The sequence below is a fragment of the Salvelinus namaycush genome, chromosome 4, assembly GCF_016432855.1.
Source record: "Salvelinus namaycush isolate Seneca chromosome 4, SaNama_1.0, whole genome shotgun sequence".
In the NCBI taxonomy this organism is placed as follows: domain Eukaryota; kingdom Metazoa; phylum Chordata; class Actinopteri; order Salmoniformes; family Salmonidae; genus Salvelinus; species Salvelinus namaycush.
The window spans coordinates 62,419,508-62,437,308 of record NC_052310.1 but is presented as its reverse complement, the minus strand read 5'-3'; the positions used below and the strand labels follow the sequence as shown (position 1 = coordinate 62,437,308).

At 43.6% G+C, this 17,801-nt stretch overlaps 1 protein-coding gene across 4 annotated transcripts in view; it reads left to right on the top strand.

Moving 5' to 3' along the window:
* LOC120046700 (hsp70-Hsp90 organizing protein 1-like) overlaps positions 1–3,266 on the top strand; it is a 48,720-nt gene extending 45,454 nt beyond the window's left edge. For all 4 annotated transcript variants that reach the window (XM_038992124.1, XM_038992126.1, XM_038992123.1 and 1 more), the window contains 2 exons: positions 555–676; positions 1,139–3,266. In XM_038992124.1, the coding sequence (XP_038848052.1) occupies positions 555–676; positions 1,139–1,274 (258 nt within the window). In that variant the 3' untranslated portion in view covers positions 1,275–3,266. The remainder of the gene's footprint in view (positions 1–554; positions 677–1,138) is intronic.
* Positions 3,267–17,801: the final 14,535 nt, after the last annotated feature.

Below are 17,801 nucleotides of genomic sequence, written 5' to 3'. Positions count from 1 at the left end.
TCAACTTTCTTAATCCAACTTTAGATATTTTAAAACGTAAATAATCGATCAAATTTAAGACTGGATAAACTGCGTTCAATACCGGACGAAAACAAAGAAGCGCGTTCCAGGTCGTGCGCACCAAAACATTAGAGTGCACTAGGCTGGACCCTCGTTCTGAATAGCCGTACTTCATTTCTCTAAAGAAAAACATCAACCAGGAACTGCAACCAAATGCCACAGAAATCTAGGCTCCCATAGAGAACCAATTGAAAACAGTGAACTCAAAAAATAATAATAATAATAATTTAAAATTTAAAAAAAAAAAAATCCTGGATGGTTTGTCCTCGGGGTTTCGCCTGCCAAATAAGTTCTGTTATACTCACAGACATTATTTTAACAGTTTTAGAAACTTTAGAGTGTGTTCTATCCAAATCTGGAAAAGCTTCTGGCCCTGAGTAGCAGGCAGTTTACTTTGGGCACGCTTTTCATCCGGATGTGAAAATACTGCCTCCTATCCCAAACAGGTTAATAATGTATTTGTATTTTGTGGGTGTATGTGTATTCCCTCACAGGGCTACAGTATAGAGAACACAAGGTTGGTGGTTCGCTACCCAGACCGTAACACCCAGAGGGTTCTGCCAATCCCCCTCAAGAGTAGCCCCCCCGCATCGCAACAGGCAGCTGCTGCTACTTGGTAAGGAACAACACCCTTATAAGGCTGAGATATGCAAAAGGTAAAACGGTGCCACTGGTTGCCCCTAGGCGCATTTATTGTTTTGTTTTTGAAAAGGAGATGAGCATCCAGCAACGTAATAAAAATAAAATGCGGAAGACAGATTTTCAGTTGAATGCATTCAGTTGTTCAACTGACTAGGTATCCCCCTTTCCCTTTCTTTGTTGTAATACTGCAAACAGATGTGGCTGTTTAACTGCAACTTTAAGGGATAATTCATAATCCAAGTTTTTGCCTATTTCAACACCCTAGGTAAATCAAGAATAAGCTAAAACTTTGAAAAGGTGGAATAGTTATCCTTTAAAAAAAACTCTATAAACCAAAAGGAAATCAGTTGAGGATGAGCCTACTTGAAAAAATGTGTATAATTTCATCCCAAAATCACCTCTACATAACATTCCAACCTTTTTGCCCCTTTTCCAGTCCCAGACGTCGTGGCCCAGTGAACGGAGATGAGTGTTATTTCTGGAGGACCACTGGCTGCCATTTTGGGGACAAGTGTCGCTACAAACACATATCCGAACAGAGGGGCAAAGACAGGAAGCCCTGGCAGCCCTGAGCACAGTTTCCTCCCCACCTCTGGGCTTTTAAAGAAACTGGAACCCCACTACGAACACTGACTGAGCCGAAGGACTATTATTTTGGGCCATGTTCTCCCCCCAAGGACAGCAGGAGAATTGTTGTTATGGAGGACAATGTTAAGACTAATAAAATGGTGGACACCATCATTAATCTAAGAGCGTATTATGACTGATAATGGACCAATTAACAGCCGCCCACCTTGACCACAGCTCGGCGTTTAGGCTCATCATGGGAACCAACCTCAAAAGCTTGAAGCCTTAAAAGCTTACCAGCCTTACAGCTAGCATCAGTTAGCCTTACAGCTAGCATCCATTAGCCTAGCCAGCCATGGCCTCTCCCTGAGTCTAGTTCACGGCTTAGAGGAAGAATGGTGTCATACATTGTCAAGATTCTCTAGGAGGAGGGCTCCTTTCTCTGCTTTGGTGAAGGTAACCAACTGAACAATTTTCTATGACCCCTGTCCTATCATTTATCTGATTTGAGTCTTGATCCTGGAAAAGTGATAATGGTTGCTGTTTCTCTAGTAAGGGCAAGCTGCAGACTCGGTACCTTCAGCGCTGGCTCGGCTATGCTAATCTACAGCCACTACTGTCTGGGGTTTGTGGCCTGTGCTGTCCTTGTCCTCCTTCTCTCATTTCCCAACCACATCTCTCTTACCGTGCCAATACCGCCAGAACGGACCAGGCCCTCCACACCAAAGGAGACCCAGAAGCCATGCAGCAGATTCACCCTGACGTTTCAGTTCCTCCCTAAAAGAATGGTGCCTCCCTTCCACTCTGACTTGGTGCTTAGTAACCTTCCTCATAATAGTATAATGTTCATTAGGCACCAAATGGGAGAAAACAGACAGGGAGGGACTACCTGGATTTCTCCAAAAATAAATGTTCCATTTCCAAACATTTTCCTTGGCATGCCCTAATGAACATGACCCAGTGCTTGATCTACACTGGGCTATGGATCTGTGCTATTGGCCTTAGCTATTGTGTCCATCGCAATGTGCTTTTGCCCATAGTGAAGATCTAAAGAGAGGGTGGGGAAGAGAGCAGTACCACCAAATTCCATAGAAGGTAACTTGTTCTTCAGTGTATTAATGCATGTTTCTATTTTTCATTTTCCCACTGAGAATTGACACCTACTTTTCTATGTGTTTGTCAAGGTTTGAGTAATTGTAGTTATTTAGTAAGCTAGTTTTAAAACATCTGGGAAATAAGCCTCTTGTTTCTAGAATGAACCAAATAGATTTTTCTTGCGGTTTCCATCTACCATCTATTCTCTAGACCAAGCACCATCTTTGTCCTATGAAGGGACAGAATCACTGAATTTACACTGCATTTCGGAGGGTATTCAGACCCCTTGACTTTTTCCACATTTTGTTACGTTACAGCCTTATTCTAAAATTGATTAGATTGTTTTTTTCCCTCAATCTACACACAATACCGCATAATGACAAAGTGAAAACAGGTTTTTAGAACTTTTTTGAAACCTTATTTACATTCGTATTCAGAAGGGAAGGTTCTGCTTTTCTGTGGTTGCCTTGTTTCCATCCTCGTAGAGATTGGTCAAAGCAAACAGGACTTCATATTGGGAAAAAGAAACCACGAGAATATTACCTTTTTAAACGACTCGCAGAAGTGTATTTTTTTTTTTGTTTAATGACCCCAAGTACACAGTATTCACTCATTTGGGCCAATGCATGTTTAATAATTTTTGATAGAAAGTAACAATTAAGTATTCCTGTGTGAGGCCCACTTTTATTTGGCGTGTGGTTTTAGTAAAGGAGTCCATTTCTCAAGCCCCTATTTCAGGAGAAAGTGTACGTTTTATGATATACCCCCCAAAATCGGTATAAGCACCAAACTGTTTAACTCTAGCACTGTAATCTGTTTATGCTAAATCTACCAAATATTGTGTGTGAAACTATTCTGCACTGCCAAAGAGTCCTTTGTAAGTCATACATTTATTTGAATCATTTCAGCCTCATTGTCTTTATTTTTCTGTTTTCGTCCTGCTGTTATGGTGTATGTTAACCAGTGGTGTCATCACGCACACACCCTATTCTATTCACTGTGTTCATGGAACAACTGTCCTATTCTATTACATATTCTGCACTTTAGTGGTTATTTATCAATTTTTATAAAATATGGTTAGGCAGACCTTTGAATGTTGTGTGTGTGTGTAGAGGTACAGTGATGCAGAGAAACAATTGGAACAGCTTCTGAAGCTGAATCGAGACTGAGGAGGCTGTCGACCATATCTTCAACTGCAGCTCATGGTTAAACACACACGGATGACTGATAGCGGGTTAGAAGTACAGTATATGGGCACAGTGATCCTGGTTCCTCTAGGTTTCTTCCTAGGTTCCTGCCTTTCTAGGGAGTTTTTCCTTGCCATCGTGCTTCTTCATCTGCATTGCTTGCTGTTTGGGGTTTTAGGCTGGGTTCCTGTATAGCACTTTGTGACATCTGGTGGTGTAAAAAGGGCTTTATAAATACATTTTGAGTGGTGTGTAGTTTAGCTTGCTTAACACCAGGGGGTGTAATGGCATCTATTAAAACTAAACTCAACTCAAATAGAAAGAGTGGCATTTGTAGCTGGATTGTAAATGTTATTTTCCAGAATAGGTATTGAGATTTTAGTTTGCTCCTTTAACTAGAACTAGCAGTAATTGCAGAGCTTGATCACACGCAATGAAGCTGACGTGTGTGTGTCAGTCACTTACTTAGCGAGATGGAAGCTGAGATGGAAGCTGACAGTGGTTAGTATTTGCATGGAGGATCGATGGATGGTGTGTGTCACAGAATCTCGTAGTGGTGGATGATCGATGAGGTAGGGAGAACCACTCTAACCAAGGGGAGAAGGATAGACGTAGATTACTGTACTATTGGATGTGTGGGAAAATTCAACTGCATACCCTATTTCTAAAGATGTTTAAAGCACCCGTCTGACCCTCCATACAGCGTGTGTTACAAAACTCTTACGAAAGCTCTGGGAAGGAGGTGGTGTCATTTGGAAAGACAGTTTATTATTAGAGAGCATGTATTAATCCCCTGCCTGTGTAGAGCATCTATGTATGCTCTGCAACAGGAGGCTGAAAATATTTGGCATGGGCCCACAGATCATCAAAAGGGTGCGTGAGTAGGGCCCAGGTCACCTAGCCGAGCTCCCTGCCATCCAGGACCTCTATACCAGGCGGTGTAAGAGTAAGGCCCCAAAACAATTGACTCCAGCCACCCAAGTATTTATTGATCTTGTCACCATTTCATTTTTTAAAAAATCTTAAACTCTGCATTGTTGGAAAAGGACCCGTAAGTAAGAATTTCACTGTTACTCTACACATTTTGTTTACGAAATGTGACAAATACTATTTTATTTGCCTTTGCGGATTGTGGCTGAGGGCAGAGCAGGGCCGGGCTGCATCATTTCAGAAGTGGGGAGATAGTGAGAGCTCCGCCACAGCAACTAGCTAGACTCTTAGTGTGTGTGTGTGTCTCTTTTTTCTCACTCTTACACACACTGTCCTCCCCTTCCTCGCAAATCGTTAGGTCAGGTGTTCGGTGCAAATGCATGCATACATGCATGTGCAAACACGTACACACGCATGCACCCACTATTCTCAAACAGTCACTTCTTTGTCTTCACACACCAGCATTCCTGCCTCTACCTCATTTCTCTTTCTCTCTTTTGTGTCATCCATCGAGTAGGGTCTCAATCAATCAAATGTATTTATAAAGCCCTTTTTACATCAGCCGCTGTCACAAAGTACTGTACAGAAACCCAGCCTAACACCCCAAACAGCAAGCAATGGAGAAGCACGGTGGCTAGGAAAAACTCCCTAGACAGGCCAGAACCTAGAGAGGAACCAGGCTCTAAGGGGTGTCCAGTCCTCTTCTGGCTGTGCTAGGTGGAGATTATAACAGAACATGGCCAAGATGACCAGCAGGGTCAGATAATCAGTGGTAGAGGGTGCAACAGGTCAGCACCTCAGGAGTAAATGTCAGTTGGCTTTTCATAGCCGATCATTCAGAGTTAGACAGCAGGTGCGGTAGAGAGAGTCCAAAACCGCAGGTCCGGGACAAGGTAGCACGTCCAGTGAACCGGTCAGGGTCAATAGCCACAGGCAGAACAGTTGAAACTGGAGCAGCAGCATGACCAGGTGGACTGGGGACAATAAGGAATCATCAGGCCAGGTAGTCCTGAGGCATGGTCCTAGGGCTCAGTGAGAAAATACACACACTTAAATTCACACAGGACACCAGATAAGACATGAGAAATACTCCAGATATAACAGACTGACAGTCCCCCGACACAAATTATTGCAGCATAGATACTGGAGGTTTGAGACAGGAGGGGTCGGGAGACACTGTGGCCCTGTTCCGATGATACCACCAGACGGGGCCAAACGGGCAGGATATAGCCACACCCACTTTGCCAAGGCATAGCCCCCACACCCCTAGGGGGATATCTTCAACCACCAACCTACTACCCTGAGACAAGGCCGAGTATAGCCCAAGAAGACCTCCCATACGGCACGAACCCGAGGGGGGGGCCAACCCGGACAGGAAGATCACGTCAGTGATGCACCCCTCCTAGGGACGGCATGAAAGAGCACCAGTAACCAAGTGACTCAGCACCCGTAATAGGGTTAGAGGCAGAGAATCCCAGTGGAGAGAGGCGAACCGGCCAGGCAGAGACAGCAAGGGTGGTTCGTCGCTCCAGTGCCTTTCCGTTCACCTTCACAACCCTGGGCCAGAATACACACAATCATAGGATCTACTGAAGAGATGAGTCTTCAATAAAGACTTAAAGGTTGAGACCGAGTCTGCGTCTCTCATATGGTTAGGCAGACCATTCCATAAACAGGAAGCCAGTGTAGAGAGGATAGCACTGGAGTAATATGATCACATGTTTTGGTTCTAGTCAATATTCTAGAAGCCGTGTTGAGCACTAACAAAAGTTAGTGCTTTATCTGGTTAGCCGGAAAGTAGAGCATTGCAGTAGTCTAATCTAGAAGTGACAAAAGCATAGATACATTTTTCTGCATCATTTTTGGACAAAGTTTCAAGAGTCCTTGAAATGTTCTTGATATGTTCGTCAAAAGAGAGATCAGGGTCTAGAGTAACGCCGAGGTCCTTCACAGTTTTATTTAAGATGACTGTACAACCATCAAGATTAATTGTCAGATCCAACAGAAGATCTCTTTGTTTCTTGGGACCTAGAACTAGCATCTCTGTTTTGTCCGAGTTTAAAAGTAAAACATTTGCAGCCATCCACTTCCTAATGTCTGGGGAGGGCAATTTTGGGGCTTCACCATGTTTCATTGAAATGTACAGCCATGTATCGTCCTCATAGCAGTGAAAGTAAACATTTTATGTTTCCGAATGACATCACCAAGAGGTAAAATATATAGTGAAAACAATGGTGGTCCTAAAACGGAACCTTGAGGAACACTGAAATTTACAGTTGATTTGTCAGAAGACAAACCATCCACAGAAACAAACTATCTTTCCGACAGATAAGATCTAAACCAGGCCAGAACTTGTCCGTGTAGACCAATTTGTGTTTCCAATCTCTCCAAAAGAATGTGGTGATCGATGATATCAAAAGCAGCTTTAAGGTCTAGGAGCACGAGGATAGATGCAGAGCCTTGGTCTGACGCTATTAAAAGGTCATTTGCCACCTTCGCAAGTGCAGTCTCAGTGCTATGATGGGGACTAAAACCAGACTGAAGCGTTTCATATACATTGTTTGTCTTCAGGAAGGCAGTGAGTCGCTGCGCAACAGTTTTTTCAAACATTTTTGAGAGGAATGGGAGATTTGATATAGGCTGCTAGTTTTTTAAATTTTCTGGGTCAAGGTTTGGGTTTTCCAAGTGAGGCTTTATTATTGCCGCTTTTGGTGAGTTTGGTACACATCCAGTGGATAGGGAGCCATTTATTATATTCAACATAGGAGGACCAAGCACAGGACGCAGCTTTTTCTCTGATAAACCTCTTTAATAGGGGCCTGTTCTTCCTCTGTTAGTTTACCAGCCAGGCAGGGAGTAACTGCTGTAGTGGGGTAATAATTTATATTTTTGTTCAGTGTAATATATGCATACATAAACACAAGTTAATAAACATGTTTCATGAGCTGAAATAAAAGATCCAAGAAATATTCCATACGCACAAAAATATTATTGCTCTCATTTTGTGAACATTTGTTCACCTGACGGGTGTGGCATATCAATAAGCAGATTAAATGGCATGATCATTACACAGGTGCACCTTGTGCTGGGAACAAAAGACCACTCTAAAATGTGCAGTTTTGTCACACAGCACATTGCCACAGATGTCTTGAGGGAGCGTGCAATGTTCATGCTGACTGCAGGAGGGCCACCAGTGCTGTTACCAGAGAATTGACCTGACAGCAGTCCGGCGTCGTAACCAACTAAAGTCGGCAAATGCTCACCTTCGATGGCCACTGGCACGCTGGAGAAGTGTACTCTTTACAGATTAATCCTGGTTTGAACTGTACTGGGCAGAAGGCAGACGGCGTTGTGTGGGCGGGCTGTTTGCTAATGCCAATATTGTGAACAGAGTGGGGTTATGGTATGGGCAGAAATAAGCTACGGACAATGAACACAATTGCATTTTATCAATAGCCATTCGAATGCACAGTGATATGTGATGAGATCCTAAGGCCCATTGTCGTGCCATTCATCCGCCTCCATCCCCTCATGTTTCAGTATGATAATGCATGGCCCCCATGTTGAAAGCATCTGTATACAATTCCTGGAAGCTGAAAATGTCCCAGTTCTGGCCTACATACTCACCAGACATGTCACCCATTGAGCAGGTTTGGGATGCTCTGGATTGATGTGTATGACTGTGTATTCTAGTTTCCGTCAATATCCAGCAACTTCGCACAGCCATTGAATAGGAGTGGAACAACATTCCACAGGCCACAATCAACAGCCTGATCACCTCTATACGAAGATGTGTTGTGCTGCATGAGGCAAATGGTGGTCACACCAGATACTGACTGGGTTTCTGATCCACGCCCATACTTTTTAAAGGTATCTGTGACCAACAGATGCATATCTACTCCAAGTCATGTGAAATACATAGACTAAGGCCTAATGCAGATATTTCAATTGTCTGATTTTCTTACTTGAACTGTAACTCAGTAAAATCTTTGAAATTGTTGCATGTTGCGTGTATGTCTATACAGTGCCTCAGAAAGAATTCAGACCCTTTGAAAGTTTCCACATTTTGTTATGTTACAGCCTTACTCTAAAATGGATTAAATAAAAACAATTCTCAGCAATCTACGCACACTACCCCATAATGACAAAGCAAAAACTGTTTTTTAGAATAAAATAGAAAATGAAATACTTTATTTATATAAGTATTCAGACCCTTTTCAATGCAACTCGAAATTTAACTTGGGTGCATCCTGTTTCCATTGTTCATCCTTGATGTTTCTACAACTTGATTGAAGTCCACCTGTGGTAAATTCAAGTGATTGGACATGATTTGGAAAGGCGCACACCTGTCTCTATAAGGTCCCACAGTTGACAGTGCATGACAGAGCAAAAACCAAGCCATGAGGTCGAAGGAGACAGGATTGTGTCGACACACAGATCTGGGGAAGGGTACCAAAAAATGTCTGCAGCATTGAAGGTCCCCAAGAATACAGTGGCCTCTGTCATTCTTAAATGGAAGATGTTTGGAACCACCAAGACACTTCCTAGAGCTGGCCGCCTGGCCAAACTGAGCAATCGGGGGAGAAGGGCCTTGGTCAGGGAGGTGACCAAGAACCCGAGGGGCACTCTGACAGAGCTCCAGAGTTCCTCTGTGGAGATGGGAGAACCTTCCAGAAGGACAACCATCTCTGCAGCACTCCACCAATCAGGCCTTTATGGTAGTGTGGCCAGATGAAAGCCACTCCTCAGTAAAAGGCACATGACAGCCCGCTTGGAGTTTGCCAAAAGGCACCCAAAGACTCTCAGGCTATGAGAAACAAGATTCTCTGGTCTGATGAAATCAAGATTGAACTCTTTGGCCTGAATGCCAAGCGTCACATCTGGAGGAAACCTGGCACCATCCCTACGGTGAAGCATGGTGGTGGTAGCATCATGCTGTGGGGATGTTGTTCAGCGGCAGGGACTGGGAGACTAGTCAGGATTGAGGCAAAGATGAACGCAGCAAAGTACAGAGAGATCCTGGATGAAAACCTTCTCCAGAGCGCTCAGGACCTCAGACTGGGGCCAAGGTTCACCTTTCAACAGGACAACAGCCCCAAGCACACAGCCAAGACAAAGAAGGTGTGGCTTCTCTGAATGTCCTTGATAGGCCCAGCCAGAGCCTGGACTTGAACCCGATCGAACAACTGGAGAGACCTGACAATAGCTGTGTGGCAACGCTCTCCATCCAACCTGACCGAGCTTGAGAGGATCTGCAGAGAAGAAGGAGAGAAACTCCCCAAATACAGGTGTGCCAAGCTTGTAGCGTCATACCAAAGAAGACTCGAGGCTGTAATCTCTGCCAAAAGTGCTTCAACAAAGTGGTAAAGTGTCTGAATACTTATGTGTGTTGTGTCTAGATTGATGAGGGAAAAAAATTATTGAATCAATATTAGAATAAGGCTGTAACCTAACAAAGTGGAAAAAGTCAAGGAGTCTGAATACTTTCCAACGGCACTGTTTATCTACAGTACCAGTCAAAAGTTTGGATACACCTACTCATTCAAGGGTTTTTCTTATTTTTGTAACTATTTTCTACGTTGTAGAATAATAGTGAAGACATCAAAACTATGAAATAACACATATGGAAACATGTAGTGACCACACTCTTGGCATTCTCTCAACCAGCTTCACCTGGACTGCTTTTACAACAGTCTTGAAGGAGTTCCCACATATGCTGAGCACTTGTTGGCTGCTTTTCCTTCACTCTGCGGTCCAACTCATCCCAAACCATCTCAATTGGGTTAAGGTCGGGTGATTGTGGAGGACAGGTCATTTGAGTCAGAACTCAATCACTCTCCTTCTTGATAAAATAGCCCTTACACAGCCTGGATGTGTGTTTTGGGTTGTTGTCCTTTTCAAAACCAAATTATAGTCCTACTAAGTGCAAACCAGATGGGATGGTGTATCGCTGCAGAATGCTGAGGTAGCCATGCTGGTTAAGTGTCAATAATCACAGTGTCACGAGCAAAGCTCCTCCACACCATCACACCTCCTCCTCCATGCTTCACGGTGGGAACCACACATGCGGAGATCATCCGTTCACCTACTCTGCGTCTCACAAGGACACGGAGGTTGCAACCAAAAATCTCAAATTTGGACTCTTCAAACCAATGGACAGATATCTGCTGGTCTAATGTCCATTGTTCCTGTTTCTTGGCCCAAGCATGTCTAGTTGTGTTTTCTTTGCAGCAATTCGACCATGAAGGCCTGATTCACGCAGTCTCCTCTGAACAGTTGATGTTGAGATGTGTCTGTTACTTGAACTCTGTGAAGCATTTATTTGGGCTGCAATTTCTGAGGCTGGTAACTCTGCAGCCAGGTTAACTCTGGGTCTTCCTTTCCTGTCAAATCGTCACATATGCCGAATACAAGTGTAGACCTTACTGTGAAATGCTTACTTACAAGCCATTAACCAACAGTGCAGTTCAAGAAAGAGTTAAGAAAATATTTACTAAATAAACGAAAGCTAAAACATAAAAAAACACAAAACAATAACAATAACGAGGATATATGTAAAATGGAGCCGTTTTACGTGCCCCCAACCGATTGTGTTTTTGTTCGTTTATCTGCGTTGTTTGTAACTTATTTTTTTACAATTTATGTACATAATGTTGCCTCTATGACCAAAACATAACTTCTAGACATCAGGACTGCGATTACTCACCACGGACTAGCAGAATCCTTTTTCTTCTTTCACGACTCTGATGAGCCCGAGGCGGAGGTTATTCGGCTCCCTCGGGAACAGGCACCGACCCCAGTGATCTGTGTGAAGAGGAGGCGGAGAAAGAGAGGACGGAAGGGCGGGCTGCCTTCTGAGGAGTGGGAGGCGATCGAATAAACCCCCACTCCCCCCAATTCTGCTCGCAAACATGCAATCTTTGGACAATAAAATGGACGAGTTATTGGAAAACTACCAACGGGACAATAAAAACTGTAACATCTTATGCTTCACGGAGTCGTGGCTGAATGACAACACTATCAACATACAGCTGTCTGGTTATACGATCTAAGGAAGTATCTAAGGAAGTCTCAAGCTTTTGTTCGCCTGAGGTAGAGTTTCTCATGATAAGCTGAAGACCACATTACCTACTGAGAGAGTTTTCGTCTATATTCTTTGTAGCCGCTTACATACCTCCACAGTCAGAGGCTGGAACTAAGATAGCATTGAATGAGCTGTATTCCGCCATAAAAGAACACTCACCCCGAGGCGGCGCTCCTAGTAGCCGGGGACTTTAATGCAGGGAAACTTAAATCAGTTTTACCTAATTTCTATCAACATGTTAAATGTGCAACCAGAGGGAAAAGAACTCTGGACCACCTATACTCCACACACAGAGATGCATACAAAGCTCTCCCTCGTCCTCCATTTGGCAAATCTGACCATAATTCTATCCTCCTGATTCCTGCTTACAAGCAAAAATGAAAGCAGGAAGCACCAGTGACTAGATCAATAAAAAAGTGGTCAGATGAAGCAGATGCTAAGCTACAGGACTGTTTTGCTAGCACAGACTGGAATATGTTCCGGGATTCCTCCAATGGCATTGAGGAGTACACCACATATGTCATTAGCTTCATAAGTGCATCGATGACGCCGTCACCACAGTGACCGTACATACATACCTCAACCAGAAGCCATGGATTACAGGCAGCATCCACACGGAGCTAAAGGCTAGAGCTACCGCTTTCAAGGAGCGGGACTCGAACCCGGAAGCTTATAAGAAATCCTGCTACGCCCTCCGACAAACCATCAAACAGGCAAAGCTTCAATACAGGACTAAGATCGAGTCATACTACACCGGCTCTGACGTTCGTTGGATGTGGCAGGGCCTACAAACCCTTACAGACTACAAAGTGAAGCACAGCTGAGAGCTGCCCAGTGACACGAGCCTACCAGACAAGCTAAACTACTCCTATGCTTCCTTCGAGGCAAATAACACTGAAAAATGCAGGAGAGCACCAGCTGTACCGGAAGGCTGTGTGATCACGCTCTCTGCAGCCAATGTGAGTAAGACCTTTAGACAGGTCAACATTCACAAGGCCGCATGGCCAGACGGATTACCAGGACATGTACTGCGAGCATGCGCTGACCAACTAGCAAGTGTCTTCACTGACATTTTCAACCGCTCCCCATCTGAGTCTGTAATACCTACATGTTTTAAGTAGACCACCATAGTGCCTGTGCCCAAGAACACTAAAGTAACTTGCCTAAAGGACTACTGACCTGTAGCACTCACGTCTGTAGCCATGAAGTGCTTTGAAAGGCTGGTCATGGCTCACATCAGCACCATCATCCCAGAAACCCTAGACCCACTCCAATTTGCATACCGCCCCAACAGATCCACAGATGATGCAGTCTCTACTGCACTCCACACTGCCCTTTCCCACCTGGACAAAAGGAACACCTATGTGAGAATGCTATTCTTTGACTACAGCTCAGCGTTCAACACCATAGTGCCCTCAAAGCTCATCAATAATCTAAGGACCCTGGGACTAAACAGCTCTCTCTGCACCTGGATCCTGGACTGCCTGACGGCCGCCCCCAGGTGGTAAGGGTAGGTAACAACACATCCGCCACGCTGATCCTCAACACAGGGGCCCCTCAGGGTGCATGCTCAGCCCCCTCCTGTACTCCCTGTTCACTCATGACTGCACGGCCAGGCACGACTCCAACACCATCATTAAATTTGCCAATGACACATCGGTGGTAGGCCTGATCACCGACAACAACGAGACAGCCTAAAGGGAGGAGGTCAGAGACCTGGCCGTGTGGTGCCAGGACAACAACCTCTCCCTCAATGTGATCAAGACAAAGGAGATGATTGTGGACTACAGGAAAAAGAGGACCGAGCACGCCCCCATTCTCATCGACGGGGCTGCAGTGGATCTGGTTTAGAGCTTCAAGTTCCTTGGTGTCCACCTCACCAACAAACTAACATCGTCCAAGCACACCATGACAGTCGTGAAGTGGGCACGACAAAACCTGTTCCCCCTCAGGAGACTGAAAAGATTTGGCATCGGTCCTCAGATCCTCAAAAGGTTCTACAGCTGCACAATCGAGAGCATCCTGACTGGTTGCATCACTGCCTGGTATGGCAACTGCTCAGCCTCCGACCGCAAGGCACTACAGAGGGTAGTGCGAACGCCCAGTACATCACTGGAGCCAAGCCTCCTGGCATCCAAGACCTCTATACCAGGCGGTGTCAGAGGAAGGCCATAAAAATTGTCAGACTCCAGCCACCCTAGTCATTGTTCTCTCTGCTACCACACGGCAAGTGGTACCGGAGCGCCAAGTCTAGGTCCAGGAGGCTTCTAAACAGCTTCTACCCCCAAGCCATAAGACTCCTGAACATCTAGTCAAATGGCTACCCAGACTTTTCACATTGCCCCCCCTCCTCTCTCCACACCACTGCCACTCTTTGTTGTCATCTATGCATAGTCACTTTAATTAACCCTACCTACATGTACATACTACCTCAACTACCTGGTGCCCACGCACATTGACTCTGTACGGGCACACCCTTGTATATATTGTTATTTTTTACTGCTCCTTAATTACTTGTTACTTTTATCTCTTATTCTTATCCATATTTTTTTTAACTGCACTGTCCGCTAGGGTCTCATAAGTAAGCATTTCACTGTAAGGTCTACACCTGTTGTATTTGGCGCATGTGACTAATAAAATTTGATTTGATATATGTGATTTGAGTTTACGAGATTCCATAATTAAACCATGTGCAATCAAGTATTATGTCTTTAGCTGACTAAGTTCAAGGAATGGTCATGAGAAGCGAATATCAAAGCAAGTATTATTTAATAACTTTGCAAAATGAGTGGACTCACATACAAGGCATGAATCTTATGTTACAAGGCAATACTGCCATTAACAAAGCATAATTCAAGGCATATAGATTCAAAGGTTAATGTACATTACAAAGCATGAAAAAATTGATTTTTACTAGGCTTACGAGGAAATTGGAAAACATACAACAGTTCTCCAATGGACAGGATACAGGATAAGCGAGAGAGAACAACAGACCATTTCATTTATAACATACTGCAGAGCAGGGCAGCCCAACCCTCTTCCTGGAGATCTACCGTCCTGTGGGTTTTCAGTCCAACCCTAATTTAACACCAGATTCTACTAATTAGCTGCTCAACAAGACCTTAACTAGCTGAATCAGAACCGCTAAATTAGGGTTGGACTAAAAACCTACAGGACAGTAGATATCCAGATAGAGGGTTGGGCAGCCCTGCTGTAGAGAGAGAAAGATACATTTTGGCCCCTCAGAGGGGAAGTGCGACTGGTCTTTGGGCATTGTCCTTGATCCATTTGCCATCCATTTGCCATGTGGCTGGAGCTGACAGAGCGCACATAAATTAGGGCCGAGCCTACACCGCCATTCTAGCACCCAGTCACACACACCCTGTCCCAGCCTGCCTGGCTAGCACACAAACAACTAGATTGCTGGTTCTGGATTCACACAGTCACAGACACACACACACACTCTACCTTAGTCGGCATGATCCAGTTCTTGCCCCTTAGTGTAAACATCGTTATAATTACAGCATGTAGTTGATTTTTCACATGCATCCAATAGTACAGTAATCTACATCAATCCTTCTCCCCCTGGTTAGTAGTTACACATTCTCCTTACTGTATCTATCCTCAACCACACTAACCAATATGAGCTTTCATCTGTGATGCACACACCATCCATCCATCCTCCACACATATACTAACCACTGCCAGCTTTCATCTTGGTCATATACACAAATAAACAAAACTGTGTAAAAATAGATTTACCGTATATGAAAACATAGCTGTTTTCATAATAAGTTAGAAATCTGCAAAGCCATGGCATCCGAGTTTATCTGTGAATTTATGGTAATCATGGATGATTCTGTCCCCCTGCACCACTCCTCTCGCGTTACATGGGAATATGAAGTCTATGAATACACCCTGTCCTTCTCAAAATGGAGACCTTGAGGTTTGCGTTTATACTGAAATATCCTTTATCAACAAAGCACCCGGGGGCGGAATATTCCAGGTGGCTAATTCTGTCACTGCCTAACCCCACCCCCCCACCCCAAATGAGTTGGTCAAATAAATGTACAGCTTCCCAACAACAAGCAGACAAATAAACATGGACACCTTGAGGAAATTTACTGAAACAGCCAGGGACTGTGGGTCTTCTTATTGGATTTGTCCAATAAGAAACACAACATTTCAGTTTCCATTGCAAAATGTTTTAAAACATTTTCCGTTGCATGCCCTAATGAACATGACCCTAATCTACTGAGCACTGAACTGAACCCAGAATGGACTTTAATGTATATTACATAAGCCATACATAGATACTGTATACCGTATAAGGAAGAAAGTGAATTTAGAAATTAGTAGTAGAAAACATAATTCATGGGGGAAGAATAGAAGAATCGCTAACGTATAAAAACGCATCACTACAATGATGATTGACTAAAAGACAATCCCATGGAGATGTCTCCTTTAGGAAAGACATGAATAGTTTTAGATACAGTGATATAGGACTACTACATTGTATAAAATAAACAAGTCCATCAAAACTCTGTATCTGAGATCAAATGGTTCCTGATTTATCAGGAAGTTAAGGACTCACTCAGGTAGTCCCAAAGTGAAGTGAGGGCAAGTTACCTCACAAATCCACCTTACTTGTATCACACGTACCTCACTGGGGATATATCATCCCGCCAACACTCCCATCTCTGACTTCCGCCCTTACACTAAGGGACAGAGAGACAAGGAGGCTGGGCCTATTTTAAAACACTGATTTACGGTTGGGCTCAACAAGGAAATATCTACCCTGTGGTTTACGTAACTTCTTTAGAATATTTGGAACTTGACATTTAGGAGCTATTCCTGACATAGCAACTTCCTGTTGGTAGCATTTAGCACAACACTGGCCTCCTCAATGACTCGTTCTGTAAAACATCCGACCGAGGTTGTGTAATGGCAACCAGTAGAGAAGAGAATCATGTGATGCTCTAAGGACAGAGACAGATTTGTCTTTCATGTGAAATATGTTACCACAGTATTTCATGTTTCTGGGCTGGAAAGTTTGAATTGACATGTTGTTGACATTAAAGGGATAGTTCGGGATTTTGGCAACGAAGCCCATTATCTACTTCCCCCAACTAAGCTTTTATATGTATATATATATATATATATATATATATATATATATGTATGTATGTATGTATGTATGTATGTATGTATGTATGTATGTATGTGTGTGTGTGTGTGTGTGTGTGTGTGTGTGTGTGTGTGTGTGTGTGTGTGTGTGTGTGTGTGTGTGTGTGTGTGTGTGTGTGTGTGTGTATATGTGTATAAATACAGTACCAGTCAAAAGTTTGGACACGCCTACTCATTCCATGGGTTTTTCTTTATTTTTACTATTTTCTACATTGTAGAATAGTAGTGAAGACAAAAACTATGAAATAACAAATATGGAATTATGCAGTAACCAAAAAAGTGTTAAACAAAGAAAATGTATTTTATACTTGAGACGCTTTAAAGTAGCCACCCTTTGCTTAGATGACAACTTTGCACACTCTTGGCATTCTCTCAACCATATTCATGAGGTAGTCACCTGGAATGCATTTCAATTAACAGGTGTGCCTTGTTAAAACTTAATTTGTGTAATTTCTTTCCTTCTTAATGCATTTGAGCCAATTAGTTGTGTTGTGACAAGGTAGGGTTGGTATACAGAAGATAGCCCTATTTGGTAAAAGACCAAGTCCATATTATGGCAAGAACAGATCAAATAAGCAAAGAGGAATGACAGTCCACCATTATTTTAAGATATGAAGGTCTGTCATTGCAGAAAATGTCAAGAACTTTAAAAGTTTCTACAAGTGCAGTCACAAAAACCATCAAGCGCTATGATGGAACTGGCTTTCATGAGGACTGCCACAGGAAAGGAAGACCCAGAGTTACCTCTGCTGCAGAGGATACATTCATTAGAGTTACCAGACTCAGAAATTGGCAATTAACTACACCTCAGATTGCAGCCCAAATAAATGCTTCACAGAGTTCAAGTAACAGACACATCTCAACATCCACTGTTCAGAGGAGACTGTGTGAATCAGGCCTTCATGGTCGAATTGCTGCAAAGAACCCACTGCTAAAGGACACCAATGCATAGTCACTTTAATAACTCTACCTACATGTACATATTACATCAATTACCTTGACTAACCAGTGCCCCCGCACTTTGACTCTGTACCTGTACCCACTGTATA